The sequence below is a fragment of the Microtus pennsylvanicus genome, chromosome 1, assembly GCF_037038515.1.
Source record: "Microtus pennsylvanicus isolate mMicPen1 chromosome 1, mMicPen1.hap1, whole genome shotgun sequence".
In the NCBI taxonomy this organism is placed as follows: domain Eukaryota; kingdom Metazoa; phylum Chordata; class Mammalia; order Rodentia; family Cricetidae; genus Microtus; species Microtus pennsylvanicus.
In genome coordinates this window covers 219,064,279-219,087,152 of record NC_134579.1, presented here as the reverse complement: position 1 = coordinate 219,087,152, position 22,874 = coordinate 219,064,279, and the positions used below count along the sequence as shown (strand labels likewise).

The window sequence follows — 22,874 nt, the reverse complement described above, 5'->3', positions numbered from 1 at the left end:
GGCCTGCAAGCTTCCAGGAGCTCTGACGCCCATTTTCCTGTAGGCGTGCTGAGATTATAGGCAGCTGTGACCACAGCCAGTTCACGGGCTCTAGAGAGCTGAACTCAGATAGTAAGGCTTGCAAGGCAAACTTTACCCTCTGAGCTATTTCCCTGACTCCTATTTTTTTGTTTATTTTTTAATTTATTTATTTATTTGGCAGGGTTTCTCTGTGGCTTTCCTGGAACTCACTCTATAGACCAGGCTGGCCTTGAACTCACAGAGATCCACCTGCCTCTGCCTTCTAAGTGCTGGGATTAAAGGCGTGCTTAGTGAGCCAAGCTAGTAGGAGCATGGAAGACAGTGGTGCCGAGTGTGATTTGATGAGCCGCGAGGGCCTGGCTCAAGAGATTTCAGGAGAAGAATAATACGTGGCAGAGAGATCATTTTTGTGAGAGTTTCGTGAAGAATGTGGCTGTTTTTTGCCCTTGACCAAAGATTCTGCCTGAGGCTAAAGTGAAGAGATTTGGGTTAATTCCGTTGGCAGAGGAAATCTCAAAACAGCCTAGCATAGATTCTATTGTGTGGTTATTAACACTCATAGTTATAAGATTTATAATGAGAAGGAGCAAGCTTAGCAAGGAAAAACACAAAATGAACAATTTGAGGAGAAAAGGGGCGCCAGGAAGTGGGATGGAGCTAAGTCCTGTGTTCAAGGAGATAAGCTGATTAAGAACTGGAGTAAAGGGAGTGGCGACCTCAGAGCAAGATCCCACCCTGATAATTTCCAACCTGTGAGCAGGCTGTGATGTGAGGAATCTTACTTCTGCTTCCCCGCTGTCCCACAAAGTCTAGTGCTTTCCACCCTGGCAGAAACAGCTCATTCCCCCAACAACAGTGGAACCCAGTGTTTCATATCCATGAATAGAATTAGGATCATTTTGATCTCCGGATGTGCCAACTGGCCTGGCTCTCTTCCCTTGGTAGTGCCACAAGCCCACCCTTTTCTACCCTACCCCAAGCTAAGAGGGTCCAGTGCAGCAGGAACTGAGTAGACCCTTCCTCAAGTCCCCCAGGCCACACTCAGTCTGGGTGTACCTGGTTTTCTGGTTCTTATCCTCCCTTTAGCAGCTAAACACTTTGTGCAGCCTCTCCTGAAGATGCAGCCTCTGATCACGAGTCCGTCATTATTCTTGTAACGGGGCTGAGATAGGGACAACAGACTGTGGATGGTGCGCAAGTCAGCAGGGACAGCGGACCGTGTGCTCACAGATAGGGACAGCGGACCGTGTGCTCACAGATGGGGACAGGGGACCGTGTGCTCACAGATAGGGACAGGGGACCGTGTGCTCACAGATGGGGACAGGGGACTGTGTGCTCACAGATGGGGACAGGGGACCGTGTGCTCACAGATGGGGACAGGGGACCGTGTGCTCACAGATGGGGACAGGGGACCGTGTGCTCACAGGTAGGGACAGCGGACCGTGTGCTCACAGATGGGGACAGGGGACCGTGTGCTCACAGATGGGGACAGGGGACCGTGTGCTCACAGGTAGGGACAGGGGACCGTGTGCTCACAGATGGGGACAGGGGACCGTGTGCTCACAGGTAGGGACAGGGGACCGTGTGCTCACAGATAGGGACAGCGGACCGTGTGCTCACAGATAGTGACAGGGGACTGTGTGCTCACAGATGGGGACAGGGGACCGTGTGCTCACAGATGGGGACAGCGGACCGTGTGCTCACAGATGGGGACAGCGGACCGTGTGCTCACAGATGGGGACAGGGGACCGTGTGCTCACAGGTAGGGACAGGGGACCGTGTGCTCACAGATGGGGACAGCGGACCGTGTGCTCACAGATGGGGACAGGGGACCGTGTGCTCACAGGTAGGGACAGGGGACCGTGTGCTCACAGATGGGGACAGCGGACCGTGTGCTCACATATGGGGATAGCGGACCGTGTGCTCACAGATGGGGACAGGGGACCGTGTGCTCACAGATGGGGACAGGGGACCGTGTGCTCACAGATAGGGACAGCGGACCGTGTGCTCACAGATGGGGACAGGGGACCGTGTGCTCACAGATGGGGACAGGGGACCGTGTGCTCACAGATAGGGACAGGGGACCGTGTGCTCACAGATAGGGACAGCGGACCGTGTGCTCACAGATGGGGACAGCGGACCATGTGCTCACAGGTAGGGACAGCGGACCGTGTGCTCACAGGTAGGGACAGCGGACCGTGTGCTCACAGGTAGGGACAGCGGACCGTGTGCTCACAGATGGGGACAGGGGACCGTGTGCTCACAGATGGGGACAGGGGACCGTGTGCTCACAGATAGGGACAACGGACCGTGTGCTCACAGGTAGGGACAGCGGATGTGGGCGGTGCACAGGTCAGCACTGTCAGCGCATGGGTGCTCGACAGGCAAAGCCAGCGCTGGCCCAGGCAGAAGGTGACATGTCTGTGGGAGGTTTTTTGATTGTTAATTGGCAAAGAGAGCCCAGCTCGGTATGGATCGTACCGTTCACTGGGCTTGTGTTCCTGGGTATATAAGAAAGCTGTCTAAGCATGAGACTGCAATCCGTTCTTGGCTGAGTGAGTGAGTTCCCTGGTCAGGTTCACACAGGAGTTCCTGAGCTGACCAATCAATCTCTCCTTCCTCTAAGCTGCCATCGCCAGTGTTTTATCCGTAGCCACATGAAGAAACTAGAAAACCTGTGAAGGTTTTTTAAATGAAGAAGAAAGATCCGGTGTTATTTTAAAGATAGCAATAGACCCTAAGACTCAATCTTTTCAATCTAAAAATAAATCATTTGATTTAATAATAGTTAATAGATATTTAGCATTTAATCATTTAATAATACATAGCAATAGAAAAGACTGGCCACCAACCCAGTTCAGAGGCATTCGTGTTAATACAGAAGAACAGTGAATCCAACGCTGCCTGTCCAGCTTAGCCACTGGAGGCCTCTCTCACAGCCCTGCTCTAGGTGGTGCCTAGAGACACTCAAAAGAAGCCTCGCTGGCACTGACCACATTGGCTCCTAAGCTTCACGGAGTGAGACTGGCCTACTTCATTCTTACTGACATCTGATGTTTGGGTCAAGTATGACCTAAGTGCTCCTGTGCTTGAACTGGAAGGCCAGCACAAACCACAGCACCCACACGGCTGTGGTGAGTCTGGCCGCTCTGACGTGCTCTGCATCAGTGTACAAAAATGTCAGAGTACAAGCCACGAAACTCACCGCGAGCCTCTGCGGCCTCGTGCCCTTCCTCACATTCCATCACACCCCCTCAGATGTTTACTTTCGGGAATTTAAACGAGGTATTTCCCCATTTGCAACAAAAATCCCAAAGCAGAACCATCTTTTCTAACGTAACACCTCCCATCTAAGAGCCCAGCACAGCGACTCTCAAAAGATGGTCAGTCCACAAGGCCCGGTGCAGGCACACGTGAACAGAGGCCGTGCAGTAGAGCTTAAAGCCTCTGGTCAGTCCACAAGGCCCGGTGCAGGCACACGTGAACAGAGGCCGTGCAGTAGAGCTTAAAGTCTCTGGTCAGTCCACAAGGCCCGGTGCAGGCACACGTGAACAGAGGCCGTGCAGTAGAGCTTAAAGCCTCTGGCGGACACATTTCATGTGAAGACTCCTAAGAGAAAAGAATGCCTTGGGCTATCACCCAGGAAGAGAACAAGCTAGGCCCTGTTTCTTCGTACCCTTGATGCCTTGCAGACCTGCCTTGTAAAATGGAGTTGAATAGCAAATCTCAGAACTCCTTTATGTTGATGCAGACACAATGCTATTTTATTTTAGAGAGGCTGCTTCTGTCTGAGTGAGCTTGGGAGGCAGTGTCGTCTTCAGGTCTTATGTATTGTTTGAGGACCACACTGACTGCATCAGGAGTCTGCTGCCTGCATGGGCCAGCACCAGCTTTGCCCGTAGAGCTACAGTCTGTTGACCGGTTCCACCAGCCTGTCCACCAACCATAGTCTACTGCCCCTGTCCTGGGCAATCCGCCAGTTGAGACTCTTCTGCCAGATAACTCAGGGTTCAACCAGCTTGAGTTTCACAGCTGCGAGGCAGTGAATAGACCAAGTATCAGATTTCCTGACTATAGATGGGGACTGGATAGTTTGTTTGCTAAAAGGACGAAGAGCTGAAGAAGTGTGTAGCTGTCTGGCAGTTAATCCTCAGAGTGTGGATTATCACTGGAATTAAACTGAGCCTTTATTTCCTGCTTGTAAATGAGAACGGCTTCTAGGTCCATCTTATATCAAGTCTGTCGTAACATTTCAGGTGATCTTGACAAAGCAAGAAGCTGGAATTCTTATGAATTATAGTGTGTTTAAAGAACGATTTGAGCCTAGCGGCCCCTCCGATGGTGTTCAGCTGTTTTACACAGCCATTCTTCTCCGGGGGACCATCAGAGTCCTCGGATGTCACAGCCGAGGCTTGCAGAGCATTTGCTCCTGGTGACATGCGGGGTCCTGAGGCCCATAGGACCTTATGTGATTCATCACCAAGGCACCCCACTCGGGTGTCTTAGAGGGTGATAACGGGAAAATAACTCTAAGTGTCATAAAGGAATGCTCCCCATTCCAGATTATGGTCACTACCGAGACACAAACACTGGTGGGTACGCATCTTAGTCTTTTTGTATTTTGCTGCTTTCCAGTTCTGTGGCTCTCGGTGGCATTGAGTATGGAGCAAACAGACATTAACTCCTAAGGTTAGAGTGTATTTGCCTCGTTATCATGCTCGCTGACGTCGTTTAACCTGAGGTCGTGTTCTGAGAGTTACGTCATTGGCCACAGAGTGCACTTACCTAGGTTAGTATGCTATGACATCATCAGGCCGTCTTCAGAGGCCCTGTTTAATGTGCAGTCTGCTATCTACACAGGTTGCTGTGCTATTCATGGAGGTTTAGAGTCCCACTCTCAAGCCATGCATTTGAGAAAGGTTGTGTTGGCTTCTGCCTTTAGATTCCAGCATTGTTAGCTGTTATCAGCCTTTACAGATTCATCTTGGGGTCTGCGAGATGGCTAAACAGGTAGGGCACTTGGGGCTAAGCCCGAGGATGACGTGAGTTTGGTCCCCACGTCCCTCATGGCAGAAAGAGAGAACCAACTCCTGCAAATTTATGCTGTGGCATGTATCCCCTAACAAATTAAATAAGTTGTATAATGATTATATATGTACACACACACACACACACACACACACACACACACACACACATACACACATGTTTTGTTTTTGAGACAGGGTTTCTCTGTAGCCTTAGAGCTTGTAGACCATAGACCAGGCTGGCCTCAAACTCACAGAGATCCGCCTGCCTCTGCCTCCCGAGTGCTAGGATTACAGGCGTGTGCCACCACCACCCGGCAGTTAAATGTTTTTGAAAGCTCTTGTTGACTTTTTGTTTTCCCCACTGAACAGGGATCATCATTTGCCGCCCAGCAGTCCCTGGCGTATAATCTTTTCCTGACCACAGCTGTTGGCGATGGGGTTCGGCTGTGGGACTTGAGGACTCTGAGGTAAGGCCAGCCTGCATCAAAGCTCTGCCCCAAAGGAAGCTAGAGCTGTGCTGGGAACACAGCCTGATCCTGGCTGCAGATAGTACAAGGCCGTGAATAGTCTAGGTATGCTCTGAGCGGACAGGCTTGTGCACAGAACCAGTGCCGACACTCGGGGATGATAAGACCATAGATTCTTACCATCTCTCATCTATGGTCGTACCATACACGTGGCTCCTGAGGGTCAGAGAGGTGAGAAATGGCGTGTGCACTATAGTGCAGCTACCCCAGAGAAGGTTTCTTTCTTTTCCTGCCACATGTGTCTTGCTTACACTGGACACTAGCACTGGGCTCACATAGCCCCTTGGAGCCACACTGATGGTACTTCTCCTTAGGCTGCTTGATCTGCCTCTTATAAAGGCATTTCTATTTAAGCATTAACCTTTATCTTCTGGTATTTACATATATGTGCATATATATGTATATATATATACATACATACATACATATGTATAGTCATAAAAGTGGCCAGTGTTAACATATTTTCATAGTGCACAGATATTCACACAGAAACAACTAGCAGTGTGCCTTGTTCTTTGCTGGTAGAAGAAATAGAAAAGCCTCCCTCTACATTGTATGGTTTAAGTGAGATCTTGCCTACTATTCAGGGACCCTGTTTGGTCTTAACATGCCCCAGGGTACCCACTAGGTGCTGGCCATGCTTTTCAATACCTATGTAAGGAAGACCTTGGCTACTGTTAAAGGGTGCAGACCATTCCTCTTAATAAAATTACATAAATCATTGTCTTTTTTCCCCATGGGTAAGTTTTATGCAGCACTTGATAAGTGGTTATGAAACTCAACCCTCTTACTAGATTGCTACACCTCCCCCAAAGCTATGGGCTGTTTTTGTCCATAATTTACGATTTTAAAAGATTTGTTTGAAGAATTTATAATAACCAAATTATAGAAATTGCTTATTTAATATTTCTCATATATAAAGGTTCATCTGCTCTTAGTTTTGTTATCTTTGGGAATTTATGATTTTGAAAAGAGTTTGAATTATTTTAAAGGTCTCCTTAATTACCTACCATTTAATAATTCTCAATATGAAGTTTTTTTCAAGAATGTAGTTCAGTGGTAGAAGTTTTGTCTAGCCTAAAAAAAAAAACACATGGGTTTGAGTATCAACACTACACACAGACATCAAAGAAAGTATTTTCTTTTAGTTATTAACTTGCTCATTTTGTGAAGGAAAACATGTTGATGTCTTCTAATGTGTCTTAAGATGTCGCAGTCATTTTCTGCCCAGGGCTTTCTTTCTCCCCCTGCAGGTGTGTGCGCTGCTTTGAAGGGCATCCACACCGCTGCTACCCTTGCGGAGTTGCGTTCAGTCCTTGTGGAAGGCTCGTGGGCTGTGGTGCAGAGGACAGACATGTATGTATGTTGTGCTTTTTCTAAGTGTAGGGTTTCTACGTGGTGTTATCAGATAGACCTTGTTGATAAAATAAGACCTGTTTCAAGCCTGACAGTATTTTAAGAGACTCACCCAGCATGAGCACTCCACAGATGGCCACAGAGGCTTATGTTTTACTGAATCACAGTAGCACTTCCATCCGTCACTCGCTTCTTCACTTATTCGTCATCACAGACAGTGGCACACACTCCTGAACGCCTGTAATGTGTGGTGTAGGCTTGACAGGGTGATGACACTAATCCATACAGTGCAGCTCATGTGTGCTAAGGTGCCCTGTCTCTATTGCATTGCGTAGTGAGCTGCATGCTTCTCCCCATGCAGCTGCCACCCTCCTCGCCACATTTCCTCCATGCCAGATCCACACCCCCTGCAGACTTGGAACACAGAAGTCCTAAAGAGTCCCAGCACTGTGGGACACACTGCCACATAGCTGGAGGCTAAGTCCGGAGAGGAGACCAGCCTCTTGTGAGGTCTTGGTGCTCCCTGGCTGGAAATTGCTGGCTCCTTCCTCTTCCTCCACCATGTGTCTCAAATCCCTCTGCCATCTGAAAGGTCACTTAATGAACTGAGGGCTTGTCTTTTATAAAATGTCCTCATAAAAATCCATTTTGAGAGTCACACGAGGCCCAAAAATGGTAGTACCCAAGCAAGGGCCTGGGTCTGACTGAGGGATGCTTACTGGTGCTGCTGGAGGACAGAGAAGAGCCCCAGTGCGCCTCGTTCTGCCCCAGTCCTGCAACATAGTCTCTGAAAGGAGCTCAGGCTCCATGGGAGAAGACAAGACCTTCTGTTCACAAGCAGGGCATCAGGATGGCAAAATGCTCACACGGTCAGCTGATTCCTTCTCTAGGAGGAGCAAAATTAAGAAGACTGGTGGTCAACAAAATCCTAGAATAAACTAAATAGCTTCGAAAAGAAAAGACTTTAAATATGTGTGGCCCTTTATTCATGAGAACAATGGCTCGTTTCTCTGGAATACTGCTCAACTTCATTTTTAGAAGCAGTTCTAAGGTTTAACACAAAGCTCTGAAGACTTAAACACCATTGACTCCACTTCTGATTTTGTCTGCCATCATTACCCACAGGCTCTCTGTAACTGACTCTTTGCATTCAGGTAACAACCCAAGGAAAGTGTGTTCTGAGAGCTCACTGGTTGGCTTTGCATGTGGTACTATAGATCACAGTGCTTCAGCTTTTTACAAAAATGGGTGTTTGGCACTTAAAAGCATCCTACTGTTTCACTGCCACCAAAGGGAGGAGCGCTTTGGTATTCCTTTGTCAAACTGGAATGAAAGCCAGAGCTATCCGCTCCTCACTCAGACAGTGTTCAGAGCAGTGGGGTTTTCAACCACCGCTCATGACCCCTTTGGGAGCCGCACAGCAGATATCCTGCATAGCAGGTATTTACATTAGGGTTTCAAACAGTAGCAAAATTACAGCTATGAAGTAGCCACAAAATAATTTTATGGTTGGGTATCAACACAGCATGAAGTCACAGCATTAGAAAGGTTGACAGCCGTTGTTTTAGAAATATTTCATGGAAAATACTACTATGGTGTATGAAAGAACATCTGCAAACTGCCTGAAAAGTGTGCAAGGGGTCGCTGGAGGCTGAGTCAGCAGAGCGGGCTTCTCTCTCTCTCTCTCTCTCTCTCTCTCTCTCTCTCTCTCTCTCTCCATTCCCTCCATCCCTCCTCCCTTCTTTCCTTCCTTCTTTCCTTTTTTCTTTTCTTTTTACTATAATAAGGACTTGGACATTTGTCAAAGTGAAAAGCAATCCACCCCCTTTGCCTGGTATATAGCAGCTGCTTAGTAAATATAGATGTCTAACAAGTGTAAGTTTTGTCTCTCCTTCATTGTCTGTAGAAATGGGTTTGGGCCTCAGGTCTGACCCGTATGCAGATATACTGAGCACCTGGTATACACCAGGCTCTGAGTTTCATATAAGAAAGGACTCCTACCTAGAAAGACTTCTAAAGTAGGAGAATAAGAAGTGGAAACATGTAGTATAATATGGTTTGAGAGCTACACACATAGTGTGAAGGAGCTGAGATTTTAACAGTTAGTGACCTCCAGTCCTGTCGGCCCCGAACGTCTGCTTGTCTTGTCTCCTAGGCCTACGTGTATGAAATGGGCTCCAGCAGCTTCCTCTACCGTCTCGCAGGACACACAGACACAGTCACTGAGGTGGCCTTCAACCCAGCAGCTCCTCAGGTACAGTCTTCCGGTGTGACCAGGGCCTCTCCAGTTCATACTGTCTTACGATACATGTAAAAGATGGCCAGGTTTTCTTTTGATGAAGTCTCCATGGTATTAAAGAGTGCAGACAGCTGTGCCCAGTACCTGTAATCCCAGTGCTCCAGAGATTGATGCAGAAGGGTCATCCTGAGCTACATATCCATTGCGGGGTCAGCCTGGGCTTTATGTGATCCTGTCTCAAAAAAAAAATCAAAACGAGGAAAAGATTATATGATAGTTTTGGGTACCAGGAGAGGAAATTTGGTAGTAAACTTATTGAGAGAAAGAGAAATATAGATTTCTTAAAGTCTTTAACATTGAGTATGTTTTCTCTTACTGCATTATAAAAGCCATATGTACCCAAAGGCAGATGCAGCTCTGTGCAAGCCAAGTGCAAACACTGTAGACAGAACTCAGAAAGCAAGCAGAAGACAGGTGTGAAAAGAATTTGGGCGCACGAAGGGTACCGCAGAGTTTGTAAAGACACTGTCCTAATGACTGAAGGCCAGGAGGGAATAAGAGTTTCAAACCAGCTGTGTAGAAACATGGATGCTATGGACAATGTGGAAGACTTAAAAATGTTCTGTATCTGCTGACTGAGTCTTCAGGAATGTCAGCTTCACCTGTCTTTCTATAACCCAAGCTTTGATTACGAGAAGGAATCGCGTTATATGTGCTTCAGCCTGACCTGTGTGCAACAGCGTTCTGTTAACCCATGCTTGTCTCTGACACTGAATTGCTGTGGTCCAGGGCCTGCTGGTGTTCCTGGCACATGCTTGGCTTTGACTCTAGACATCCTGTCATGTGATGTAAATCAGTGCTGCTTAGCATGTGGTTGCCGGAACTCTGCAACACTAACCTGCTGGTGCTGCTGGTTACTCCCAGTTCCTTTCTGAGCCCTGATCCTGTGCATTGGAGTTAGGGTTGGGTTGGCCAATTCCTTTGCTTTCTGCTGTCGCATCCACTTAAGCAATTGTCACTTTTTGATGTGTGTGTAGATGTCCCTCTCTTCCCTTTCTCTATGACTCTGCTAGTTTCTTGTGTTTAGAAGCGACACTACTCTGTTGGACTTAGAGTTGCTATGTCTTTTTTATGAGTTGAGGCTTTGTTAAGAAGTATGTTCTTTTTGCCATGACAGACCTTCATAAGGCATCTGTTCTGATTTCTGTTAGGGTCTTGTGCCTACTGACACCATCTGTGAGTTTGCGCATCAGTCCTATTGTGTCTGGAAGATGCTGTCTCCTTGGTCATCCACCACCTCTGCCTGTTACCTTTCTGCCTCTGCGTCTACCCAGGTCCTATTTAGGGCTGTGTGCTCCCAAGTCTTCCACTTTCTTCACACGGTCCAGTTGTGGTTCTCTGTTCATGACCATTGACTGCAAAAGGAGGCAGCCTCTCCCATAAGTGTCGAGTGTGTGTGCAGGCTTACTTCCCTGCTTGACCCTAGAAATTCCAGACCACGTGGGAGACATGGTGACATGAGCTATTCGATATTCTTCAGGTTTTTAACATTCATTCTCCATTTTTGGTGATTACGTAGAAAGCCATCATGAAGGTTCTTATACACCATTGGTGTGGATGGATGCCTTGTCTTCCTGGCCTGAATTGCATGCTTGTTCAGTCTCAGGGTATCGTGTAGCCACCTTCAAGGAAATGGTCATACGAGGTGATACCCAACAGGTCTGAGTGAGGTTCCAATCTCCAGACTCTTGGCTGTTTTAAATTTTGTTAGTCTTTTAAACTTTAGCCAATGAAGTAGATGCACAGAATTGTTTAATTTGCATTTATTTTACAGTGATACTAAACACTTTTTTCATATATTCATAGACTTTTAACTTTTTGTTATTGAGTTGTAGAACTTTGAAAAATGTCTTCTATGTTCTCGCCATCTGCCATATATGTGTGTATATTATAAATAAGTTCACAAATCTCTGGCTTACTTTTTTAGGATATAATGGTATCCTTTAGGGAGCAGAAGTTTTTAATTTTAGTGGGGAGGACCTAGGACTTACCACAGGGCAGGGAACCCTGACAGCTCTTTGGACTGGAAAGGGAGGGGGAAAGGAGTGGGGGGAGGGGGAGAAGGGTGGGAGGAGGGGGAGAAGGGTGGGAGGAGGGGGAGGGAAATGGGAGGCTGGGAGGAGGTGGAAACTTGTTTTTTTTTCTCATTTTCTCAATAAAAAATAAAGATTAAAATATAAAAAAAGAAGTTTTTAATTTTGAGGAAAATCAAAATTTTACATTTATGGCTAGTATTTTCTACAGATTGACCCAAAGGCTGCAAAGATCACCTCCTATCTTCTTCCAGGAAGTTTAGATTTTTAACTTATATTTTGATCAAATGTACTGGTATCTTTTCCTGTATAATGACATTGTAGGAACCTAATTGCTTATGATCCCCAGTATACACCTCTGCTCTTCCTCCATCATGGCTTAGGGAGAGTCTGGGTGAGACTCGGCTGCTTCCTCAACTCTGGACTCATTAGGCGCAAGCAAGGTATCAGCAGGGCTGTGGACTCCTGTAGCTTTAATTCTGTCTGCCTTCATGTTCACCCAAGCTGTTGGTGCGTTTAATTATTTGTATTCATAGGATTGAAGGCCCTAGCTGCTTGCTGGTTATGGCTGAGGGCTACTGAAATTCTCACTGCACAGAGAGACTCCAGCAAAGTGCCTCTTCCCTGGGTACCGTGTTCTGCCCAGTCTAGGCCTCTATTTCATGTACTACCTCGTAAACCTAGCTTCATGCAGCAAAAAATGGTGAGAAGAGATGCCCTGGTTTCTCCTGATCTTGATGGGAAAGGTCCCACAGTTTCGGTTTTTTGTAGATGCTATTTATGGAGTTAAGAAAAGTTCCCTTTATTCCTGTTGGCTAAGTTTTTTTTTTTAATTAGTGTGTGTCAGATTTCCTCAAATGATTTTTTTTTCAATCACTGATGTGATCTTACAATTTTTATTTCTTTTTTTTTTTTAAAAATTGGCATGATGGATTATGTTGATTTTCGAATGTTAAACTAGCTGCATAACTACAAAAATCCTGCTTGTTTGAAATGCATCATCGTTTTCGTACAGATTATATCGGGCTTACTAATGTTTGCTGAGGACCTTTATGCGTGTTTATGACCGGTAGTGATCGGTCTGGATTCTCTTCCCTGTGACGTTGCTGTTTGTGCCGATCCTTGGCTTTGTAAATCCTGGCTCCACAGAATGAGTTCCTGAGCATTCTCCTTATTGCTAGTCCACCAGAGAAATCATAGAGAATTAACATAAGTGCTTCTTTGGGTGTTTGCTAGAACTTTCTAGTGTCTGTAGGAATCTGGTCCTCTGTTTTAGATGATTAATTATTGATTCAGTTTTTAAAAAGAATCATAAGCTTAGTTGCATTTCCTTCTTTCTGTGTGAAGGAAAGGTTGGAGGACTATTGATCGTAAAGTTGTTTGTAGCATTCTTTCATTATTCTCTTAATATCCACAGGATCTGTAGTAACGCGACCTCTTGGTTTCTTATAATAATCACGTGTTCTCTCTTTTTGTGTTGATTTTTCATGGTTTAGTCAGTGGCTTGTCAATTTTATTAATCATTTCGAAATGGTTTTACTGGTTTTCTTCATTGACTTTCTGCCTTTGAGTGTGTTGATTTCTGTTGTGGTTTTTATTTCTTTTTGTCTACTCATACTGGATTTAATTTTATGTCCTTTGTCAAATTTCTAAGGTGGAATCTGGGATTGAGAAGGTCTTTATTCTTTTCTTATATTTGCATTCAGTACTATTAATTTCCCTCTGTGCCTTGCTTTCACGGCATTCTACAATTTTTAATAAAAACATTTTAATTTTTATGTAACTCAAGATATTTTAAATTTTCTTAGGAGATTTTTTCCCCCTGTAAAGTGTGTTATTTATTCTGGGTTATATTTCTGTTACTGATCTCCAGTTTATCCCCATTGTATATGAGTAGGCATTGTATGACTTTTATCCTTTTAAACTGAATAAGGTTACAGTTCTGAATGTTGTCTGTCTTGGTCAGTGTCCCACGCAGCTTTGAGAAGAATGTGTGTTATTCTGTGGTTGCATAAAGCAATCTATAAATTGTATCCAGTTGGTTAATGGTATGATTGAGTTCAGCCGAGTCTATGATGTTCTGCCTGCTGCATATGCCCATTTCTGGTGGTGTATTGGTGAAGCTCCAGTCGAACCGGTGGACTGTCTGTGTTCTCAGTGGCACCAGCTGAACCGGCCGGGCTCTCTGTGTCCTCTGTGGAACGGTGCAGCTCCAGCCGAACCGGCGGACTGTCTGTGTTCTCGGTGGCACCAGCAGAACCGGCGGACTGTGTCCTCTGTGGTACCAGCCGTCTTCCGTCGTGTCGTGTCGTATAGTGTAGGGCTCTGTGAGGCACAAGCACAGTTCACGCTCACTGTAGAGAGTCAGCTTCATCCCTTTATCATCTCTGAGAACTTTCTTGTTTGAGGTGCGCTGTGTCTGAGAAGCGTATTGGCTGCTCCTGAGTCGTTTGGTTAGTGCTGGCATCACATCTATCTCGTAGTCCATTGATTTTAACACCTATGTGTATGTACTTTAAATGCGGTTTCTTGTAAATAGTATGCATCTAGATTTTTATCATGGTTTGTTATTTGTTCCAGTTTTTGTGGTTTTTTTTCCCCCCTCTTTTTCTGACTTCTGTGGCGTTGATTGAGTGTGATTCCACCTCTCTCCTTTCTTAGTGTATCAGCTTTAACTTGTAACTTTTCAGTTCTTACTCCTTTTGGCCTTGTGATGCTCATCCTAAAGTTTTCATATACATTTATAACTAGGTTTACAGACTAGCAAGCTGACGTACAGATCCTGTGAGTGCACAATAACAACGTCCGCATTCTTCTCCATCCCTCCCATTTCCCGTTATTTCACTGACAATTGCATTGCACGGACACCTTCAAATGCACAGTTGCACTGCACCGACACCTTCAAATGCACAGTTGCATTGCACCAACACCTTCAAATGCACAGTTGCACTGCACCGACACCTTCAAATGCACAGTTGCACTGCACCGACACCTTCAAATGCACAGCTGCATTCACACCGACACCTTCAAATGCACAGTTGCACTGCACCGACACCTTCAAATGCACAGTTGCACTGCACCGACACCTTCAAATGCACAGCTGCATTCACACCGACACCTTCAAATGCACAGTTGCACTGCACCGACACCTTCAAATGCACAGCTGCATTCACACCGACACCTTCAAATGCACAGCTGCATTCACACCGACACCTTCAAATGCACAGCTGCATTCACACCAACACCTTCAAACGCGCTGTTGCTCTTCTTTTAAATCAAGTGGGTTTTTTGTTTGTGAGGAGAGGGGTTAGGTCCGTCAATTATTGGAACTTTTATTTTGCCTCCAGTTTCTTCTCCTGGATGCTCATCTTGACATGAATCTGAATTTCCAAACCATTGTCTTTCTGCTGAAAGAACGGATTTCAGGGAAGGCTTTAGAGAGGAAGCTTTGTTGGGAACAAAATCCTCCTCTTTCTCTCTTTTTAGGGGGCTGAGGATGTTTTACTTTTTTTTTTTTTTTTTTTAGAGAATTTCCCAAGGTACTAAATGAGAGATTCCCTCTCCCCTTTCAGTACCTGAAATTCTCTACATCACTGTCTCTGGTTTGCAAAGTTTCTGAGAACTGGCTCGAATTCTTACTCTTTTCTTTGAGGTTCGTTTCTTTCCGGTTTCTTTGGAGAATTTTTCTTTTCTGACTTTTCTTCAGTTTGTAAATGCTGTTCCTACTGTAGTTTTGTTGATGTTTATCCTGCGTGAGTTCTCTGAGCTTCCTGACATTGCTTTAGGGAAATTCAGTTCATCCAAATTACACCTTTTACTCCATTCGCTCTCGTTTCTGGGTATTCCCACGACACATTTGGATTCACACAGCTCATGTTTCCCCACACTCTTTGGATCTTCTGTTCTAAGTGTCCTGCTTTCCAGAATTTATTTATGGATATTCTCTGATTCTGTTGCCCTACTTGAACTGCACATGCATTCTGGCATGCTGGCTGCCTTACTCCTCGGAGCACGCGCAGTCTGGCATGCTGTCTGCCTTACTCCTCGGAGCACACGCAGTCTGGCATGCTGGCTGCCTTACTCCTTGGGCTCTCCCTTAGCAAGTTAATCTTAGTTTTCAAAATTCAATTTGTTTCCATTTTAATATCTCTACCATGTAGAATATGCTTCTGGTGTTGATACATTTGTTGAAATTCCTTTTGGACTTTTGTATGATTTGTAATTTTTTTGTTAAAATTTAGGTGTATAATGTTTAAGTTGAAGGAAGCACTGAAAGCTCCTCTAGCGCTGTGATGAGGTTTTTATCTTATGAACCTGGTCCCTGGGCTCAGCCTTCTCACACCCTACCTGTAGATGGGACAGGCTAGCTAACTGAAGTTACAATTTTTCCTTTCCGGTTATTTAAGCTCTAGCAGCCCCCAGCAGGAGGGGGGCTGTGGTTGGTTGGTTCCCCGACAGCAGGCCTGAGGAGGACAAATGCTCCTAGGTGTTTTAGGAACACCCAGTGGTTCCCATGGAGATGGAGGCTCTCACAGTGGGGCTTCTCCCCTGGAGGTTTGAATCTCTGACTTGTCCTGTTTGGTCTTTGTGAAGGGCAGTGCCGGCGTCCCTGAAGGTACTGGTTTTAGTCACTCTATCTGGGCGGGAGGGGTTCCTTGCTTTCCTCCTTTCTCTAGTAGGGTCACTGCTTTGCCCTGGGTCTTCTCTCTGGGAGCACAGAAAGGGTCCAGGGTTGAGTCTGTTCAGCTCTTTATTAGGACAGAGTAGAACTCCCACATTCCTACTTCTAGAATGAGATTGGGGGTTCCCAGAAGCCCTAAGTCTAAGGTGCATTGTTATAGATACATCTCTATAATGTCTCTGTTACACATCTCTATACATCTCTGCTCAGAAAGCGGCCAACCTGATGAAAAACCATTCCCTCCCTGGCTTTAGAAAATGCTCCTAGTCCTCCTGATCCAAGTATTGCTAATATTTAGAGGTTCACTCCAGCAAGAAGGGAGGCAAAACTTTTTTCCTGAGATGCAGTCTTGGACACATTTCCCAGATTGTCAGTATAGATAACATGGCTCCACACAGAGTCATGGCAAGTGTCACGAGTTCCAATGCAGCATGCCAGTTGTTATGGCTCTGGGGACCATTAGGATGGGGAGGGAGCAGAAGAGACCTCAAGTTCATAATAAGTCTTTCTTATCTTAAGAGGTTGAGTTTGAACTCGGGGGTCATATGAACTGAGGGAGCCTATTATACAGTCCTTCCCCAAAGATGTTGAAGAATAGGATCTGCTTTACTGGGAAGCTAGACAAGGCTGTTGCTCTCTTGGTACTTAAGAGAAATCAAGAAAGCTGTACAATTTGGCTCTGAGGTTCGTGACAGAGCATCATACAGGGAGATGCATGGTTAAAGAACAGGTGAAGTCACTGGGATTCCTCTGCCTGCCAGCTCCACGGGATGTGTCCCTTCTGTCTCACAGTAAAGCTTCCTGCAGTAGCGGACACTGTTTCCAAGTCTTCCCTGGGAGGCCCTCTTGGCTTCCTGGCACTGCTGTCCTGCCTTCTCACTGTGGTCTTCAGACACCTACGCGCCTCTGCCCTTTCTCTGCTCCAGATCCACTCTCTCCCGTCAGACACAAACTCTCCTGCTTCAGGTTCTGGGACACATGTCATAGCATACCAAGCTCCTCTCCCAACCACACCCACCATCTCCAGCAATTCCCCGTGTGTACAAGCCCACCATCTGTTATTTTATTTTTTTAAGTCTGTATCTTCCCCTTACCTTCTTTGTTAGCCGTTAATATTGGAGTACCTCAGAGAGGAGAGTGCAGAAATCGGTCATTATCCAGAAGACACACACCAAAACTCTGGTTTTGTTTTGATTTATTAGATGATGAAGACAGCCCTTTTTGTATTTAATCTTCACCTTGACACTGCTGTGTCCCTGCTGTGTCTAAGGACCTGGGCACCTCAGCATGTGGCATCTTCAGGCTTCAGAAAGGTTCCGAGCCCAGCAAGTCAGGAGGCATGCTCTCATGTGCTGTGGTACTTGGCATTTATCACGGAGTTCACACACAGTCCCTGCTGTGTAGATAACGTATGGTCCTGTTCTGATAAGTCAGTTATCACAAGATGAGCACAGGAGCTCCCATATACCCATAGTGTCATTGTTTATAGCTTCAATTACCCATTGATGAGCCAAAAATATTAGATAGAAACTACAGAAGTGAATAATTTACAAGGTTTAAATTCTTTGTCGTTTTGAGTGTTCTGTGTCGTCTTACTCTGTTTTACCTGGGACATTAGCCAACCCTTTGTCCAGTGAGCCCACTGTGTTCACCACCCACTCATGGGAGACTGCAGTTATATAGTCTGTGGAGGTTCCACAGTGTGTTCACCTCCCACTCACGGGAGACTGCAGTTATATAGTCTGTGGAGGTTCCACAGTGTGTTCACCACCCACTCATGGGAGACTGCAGTTATATAGTCTGTGGAGGTTCCACAGTGTGTTCACCTCCCACTCACGGGAGACTGCAGTTATATAGTCTGTGGAGGTTCCACAGTGTGTTCACCTCCCACTCAGGGAGACTGCAGTTATATAGTCTGTGGAGGTTCCACAGTGTGTTCACCACCCACTCACGGGAGACTGCAGTTATGTAGTCTGTGGAGGTTCCACAGTGTATTCACTGCCCACTCACGGGATACTTCTGTTATATATGCTTGTCTTCAAGTGACCCTTGTTTGTCTTCACAGTGGCCCCAAAGTACCAGAGTACTGATGGTGGGAGTTGAGCTGACCAGAGAGATTTCCCTTTCCATGAGAAGGTGGTGTGAGTCCTTCACAGGACAAAGGCGAAGCTTCTGCTGACATTGCTAAAATCTATATAAGAACAGATTTTCTCTCCATCAGACTGGGAAGAAGGAAAAAGAAATTTGTACTGGTTTTGTTGCTGTACCTCAGACTGTAGAACTCGTGGCCAAAAGCTTAGTTAAGATGGAAAAGTGCCCCGAATTACAGGGCTTTGTGCTAGCTGTGGCTTTAGGCAGCCCCTAGAGGTCTTGGAACAGAGTCCGGTGGATAGGGGGCTCTGGTCCGTGGTTTCCAGAGATCTTGGCTAGTGGCAGCTTTGTGGAGATAGTAAGGAAAACAGGCTGGGGACAGACGGTGTGGAGCCAACCCCCCCCCCCCAGCCGCTGTTTTTATAGCACCCTGAAGGAAATGACACGTTAATTTCTTCATATGCACAGTTGCTTTAGAGAGCTCCATGCAGGCAGCTCTGTGGCCCCGAATGTAAATAGGGGCTTTTGAACCTTGGAGCAACTACCTGCTCATTCTTTTTTCTCTTTTCCTTTTTGGTAATTTAGCTTCTATTTTCCAATTGGTGTTTAACTCTGTTGACTTTGGGTGGGATCCTGGAAGTGTGCAGGAGTTGAGGACGTGCTGCACACACCACAGTGAGGTCTGCTTCCTCCAGCTCTAGGGAAATATCTGCACTGCAGGGAAGGGTCCTCTGTCAGTGAATCACAGGCCCCGAGCCTGCCTCCTAGCCAACCCCTGTAGGCCTGTATCACAGACTAGGACTCTGTGTGTCTGGTATTCACTAAATGCCCTGTACCTTGAGAAGGTCCCTCTGTAGACGGTGGCCTTGGTATTGAAGCCAGCATATAATCAGGGATAACTGGCACCCAGACCTTCATCCCAGTGAAAACATGGTCTCCGCCTGCTGTTGCTTTCTCTCTGTGCAGAATCCAAACACAAACCAGCGCAGTGACTGAGGAGCCCACTGTGGACTGAGGCTCAGGTCAGGGCTGCTGTCCTGGGAGCTCATTGCTTTCAGTCATTGGAGCACTGTGTTTGCACTGAGGGAACCAGTGATTCCTTTCACAACCTCAGAAGATCCAGAGGCCTATTTAGCAAAGCACGTATCTTGCTTGGTGGTTCTACAGTTGTTATTGGACACGTGGCAAGAGAGATGGAGAGTTTTACCAGAATTTCTTTTTTAGATTCCTGTTGGATACATGATAAGCTTTACTTTTGGTATGGAACCTTCTTAATAAGATCAAGGGTCTGAGTGCAGGGAAAGATATGCCTTGCTTCCCGTGCTTGATGTGAAACTCTCATTTAGATGTGTCTAGATCAGCAATTCTCAGCCTGTGGATTGCAGCCTCTTTTAGGGTTGCATATCAGATATCGTGCATATCAGATATTTACATTACAGTTCATAGCAGTAGCAAAATTACAGTATGAAGTAGCACTAAAATAATTGAACGGTTGAGGGTCACCACAGCATGAGGAACTGTATTAAAGGGCTGTGGCCCTAGTCTAGGTGAAGGCTCGATATTTCAGCCCTCTTAGTGATCTGAGAGTGCAGGAAGAGATGTCTGCCAGGTGAGCCATCTGCTTCTATGGTTTGAAAAGTTGTAACAGAGTCTATTCTTTCCTCAAGAGTGACCGCAGAGTCCTTGCTAGTGCTCAGAAGCAAGAGTGACCCTCCTGTGATGGTGACAGTTTCAGACTTGATGACTTATTTATTAGACTTATAAGCTTTCCCCCCTTCTCGCCTTAGTTCCTTAAGCCTTCTTGGGGATTCTCATATAATCATTTCCATGTAGGTCTGCTATCTTTCCTTTCTAATCTGTTACACTTCTTATGAAATGAAATAAACATTTGCTTATTTCTCTCTAGAACTTATACCAGCCAGTATGATACTATGTGTGAATATTTTATTGAAGCTTTTTCTAAAGTTGAAGTAACTGTTTATTCTTCTGAAATTACTGGAACTGTTAATTACAAATACTCCTTGGTTTTTGCTAAATGTTCTTTCTGCATCAATTGATAGGTATAAGTTTTTCCTTGTTGATGTTACTGGCTGTGGTATTTGATATTTAATAAGATAGTGTGATGTTTTGTATATATGTATAACTCAGTGAGCATCCTAAAATATATACATTATGAAAGAACTCTACATGGAGTCACCTAGTAATGGGGAAGACAGAGCTGCAGATGGGTGTCTTTCCTCATTAGAAACATTCGGTGCCAGGAATGGATCACATCTAGTTGAGTCATTAGCTGAAGGGAAACCATGGAAACCCCAAACATAGAAACCAGGCGGTAGTGGTGCACACCTTTAATCCCAATGCTAGAGAGGATTATAAAACAGGAGCAGACAGCTCTCACCCCCAGTTTCATTCTGAGGTTTCCTGGAGGCAGGATCACTATTTTTGGATCATTAATATCAAGTGTTATCGATAAGCATCCTGTTATTTTGTTGTTAAGGTATGAGTGCCCCTCCTTCTTTTGATTTGCTATTCTCAGGTTTGTGTCTTTTTTGGTGTCTTTAACCTCTTCAGACTGAAGTTTTCCTTCTTGTACCTTCTATAGAGTTGATATAGGTTGGTAGATATTTCTTAATTCCAGTTTTATAATGGAATCTTTTTCTTTATACAACTATTGTATTGATAGTTTTGCTGGATATAATAGTTTAGCCTGGCATCTGTGGTCTCTCAGAGTTTGTAGAACATTCAGCCAGGCCCTTCTGGCTTCCGGAGTCTTCACTGAGAAGACAGGTATTATTCGAAATGACCTGCCCTTAACGTTACTTGGTCTTTTTCCTTCTCAGCATTTAATATTCTTTCTTTGTTTGTATATTTAGTGTTTTTATTATTATGTGTTGTGGGGAATTTCTTTTATGTTCCTGTCTGCTTGGTATTCTGTATGTTTCTAATTACCTTGATAGACTACTTCTTTCTTTAGGCTGGGGAAATGTTCTTACATAATTTTGTTAAAAATATTTATTTTCTCTGCCTTTGACCTGGGTTTCTTCTTTTTCTTTTCCTGTTATTCATAGATTTAGTCTTTTCCTAGTGTCAAAGATCTCTTGGATGTTTTGTGCCTCTTCCTTTCTTCTTTCTTTCTTTCTTTCTTTCTTTCTTTCTTTCTTTCTTTCTTTCTTTCTTTCTTTCTTTGATTTAACATTTTCTTTGAGATGTTCATTACACCTACCTTGTTTTTAATACCTGAGACTCTCTCTTTCATGTCTATCTCTTGGAGAGGCTCACCTCTAAGGTTTCTGCTTGACTTCTTAAAACTTTCATTTCCATTTTTTTCTCAGTTTGGCTTTCCTTTAGTGATTCTATTCCTGCTTCCATGTATTAAACTGTTTCCATTTTTCATTCCACTCCTTGTGTCTACACAGACCTCATTAAGTAGTTTATTCATATCCTCTTTAAGGTCCTTGAACATATTAATAATTGCTATTTTTGAAACCCTTGTCTTTTTTGTTTTTCAAGGTAGAATGTAGCTTTGGTTGTCCGGGCACTCCCTCTGTAGACCAGGCTGACACTGACTCAGAGATGCATCAGCCTTTGCCTCCTGAGTGCTGGGGTTAAAGGTGTGGGTCACAAAATGAAACAAAACAGGCATGAATATGTGAAAGAGATTTGTAGGAAAGGGTTGGGTAGATAGGGATGGGCAGAATTGAGAGGGCGAAGCGAGAGCTGTATCCATCTTATACAAGTCTGAAATTGTCAAAGAAAACATTTAATTAATAAAAAAGAGAAATAAAGTAGTAGAAATATCAAATAAATATATGCTCTTCCTGCAAAATAAATTAGCACAATCCAAACCTGGTGATTCTGAGTTTTACAGTGTAGAGTGTGGCCACGCTTGATGCTGAACAAGTTCTGGGTTGTGGATTGGAGTGTGGACTTTCTATGATGGAAGTGAATTGAGAGAAGTGCAATCTGTTGCCAGAAATTTCTTCCTTTGTGTGACCAGTGAACGGTTACTGGGAGACATTGTGAACATGAATCTGATGGTTTGACATAGAGTTTGTTTGTCTCAGCATCCTGAGACTAGACCTGCATTCAACTGTGTCAATTCATGTCTTGCTTTATGTTTATCTTTCTCTAACTACAAACCCTACATATTTTGAAGAAAATACTGATTATATCATTCTGTTTATAAATAATTGAGCAACACTGACAGCTGGCAGAAGATGAGGGCCCATGTTACAGTACCTTTACTGAGAAACAGTTTATATACTCCAGGCTTAGTGTTAGTACCTAGTCCAGAGTCCTGATACCCTTTCTAGGTCACCATTACCCAAGTTGGCCATTCTCTGGGCTACTTGGCATTCTTCTGCCTGTTCTCTCTGTTGCTTTCCTTCCCCTTTGTTTCCTACCCAGCATCTGGAGTTTTCTGTGACAAGAATTCTTATCTATATGTTAGGTTTAGCATTATGTCTCTGGACTAGGATTACATGGTGAATGGGTCTATATTTTATGAATCTACAAGTCACAAGTCTATAGAAATAAATCATTGTTGTGTGTTTGTATAACATATTCAGTGTGGATGTTTCATGACCTAAGGTACCTAGTATGTAAACAAAGCCATGTACACTGGCTTCATTTATCCAAAGCTATAAAAGGAAATGAAGAATCTGTATTGCTTTGTCCTTGATCTTCAGTGGAACTTCAGATTGCGCTTGATTTGCCCATGACCATTCTTCATGGCCCAACTGCAAACTCCCAGAGCCCGGAACATTGCTCACCTTAGAAAGACTCCAGTGTATACGTTCTGCGTGAATGTGCTTGGTCTTTATGGGAGGATTGTGA

The 22,874-nt window shown here is 44.8% G+C and overlaps 1 protein-coding gene across 1 annotated transcript in view; it reads left to right on the top strand.

Annotated features, from left to right (window-relative positions):
• Wdr27 (WD repeat domain 27) overlaps positions 1-22,874 on the top strand; it is a 113,020-nt gene that overhangs the window by 63,438 nt on the left and 26,708 nt on the right. Inside the window, exons 22-24 of the mRNA XM_075951460.1 lie at positions 5,421-5,518; positions 6,832-6,934; positions 9,090-9,188. Of these exons, the coding sequence (XP_075807575.1) occupies positions 5,421-5,518; positions 6,832-6,934; positions 9,090-9,188 (300 nt within the window). The remainder of the gene's footprint in view (positions 1-5,420; positions 5,519-6,831; positions 6,935-9,089; positions 9,189-22,874) is intronic.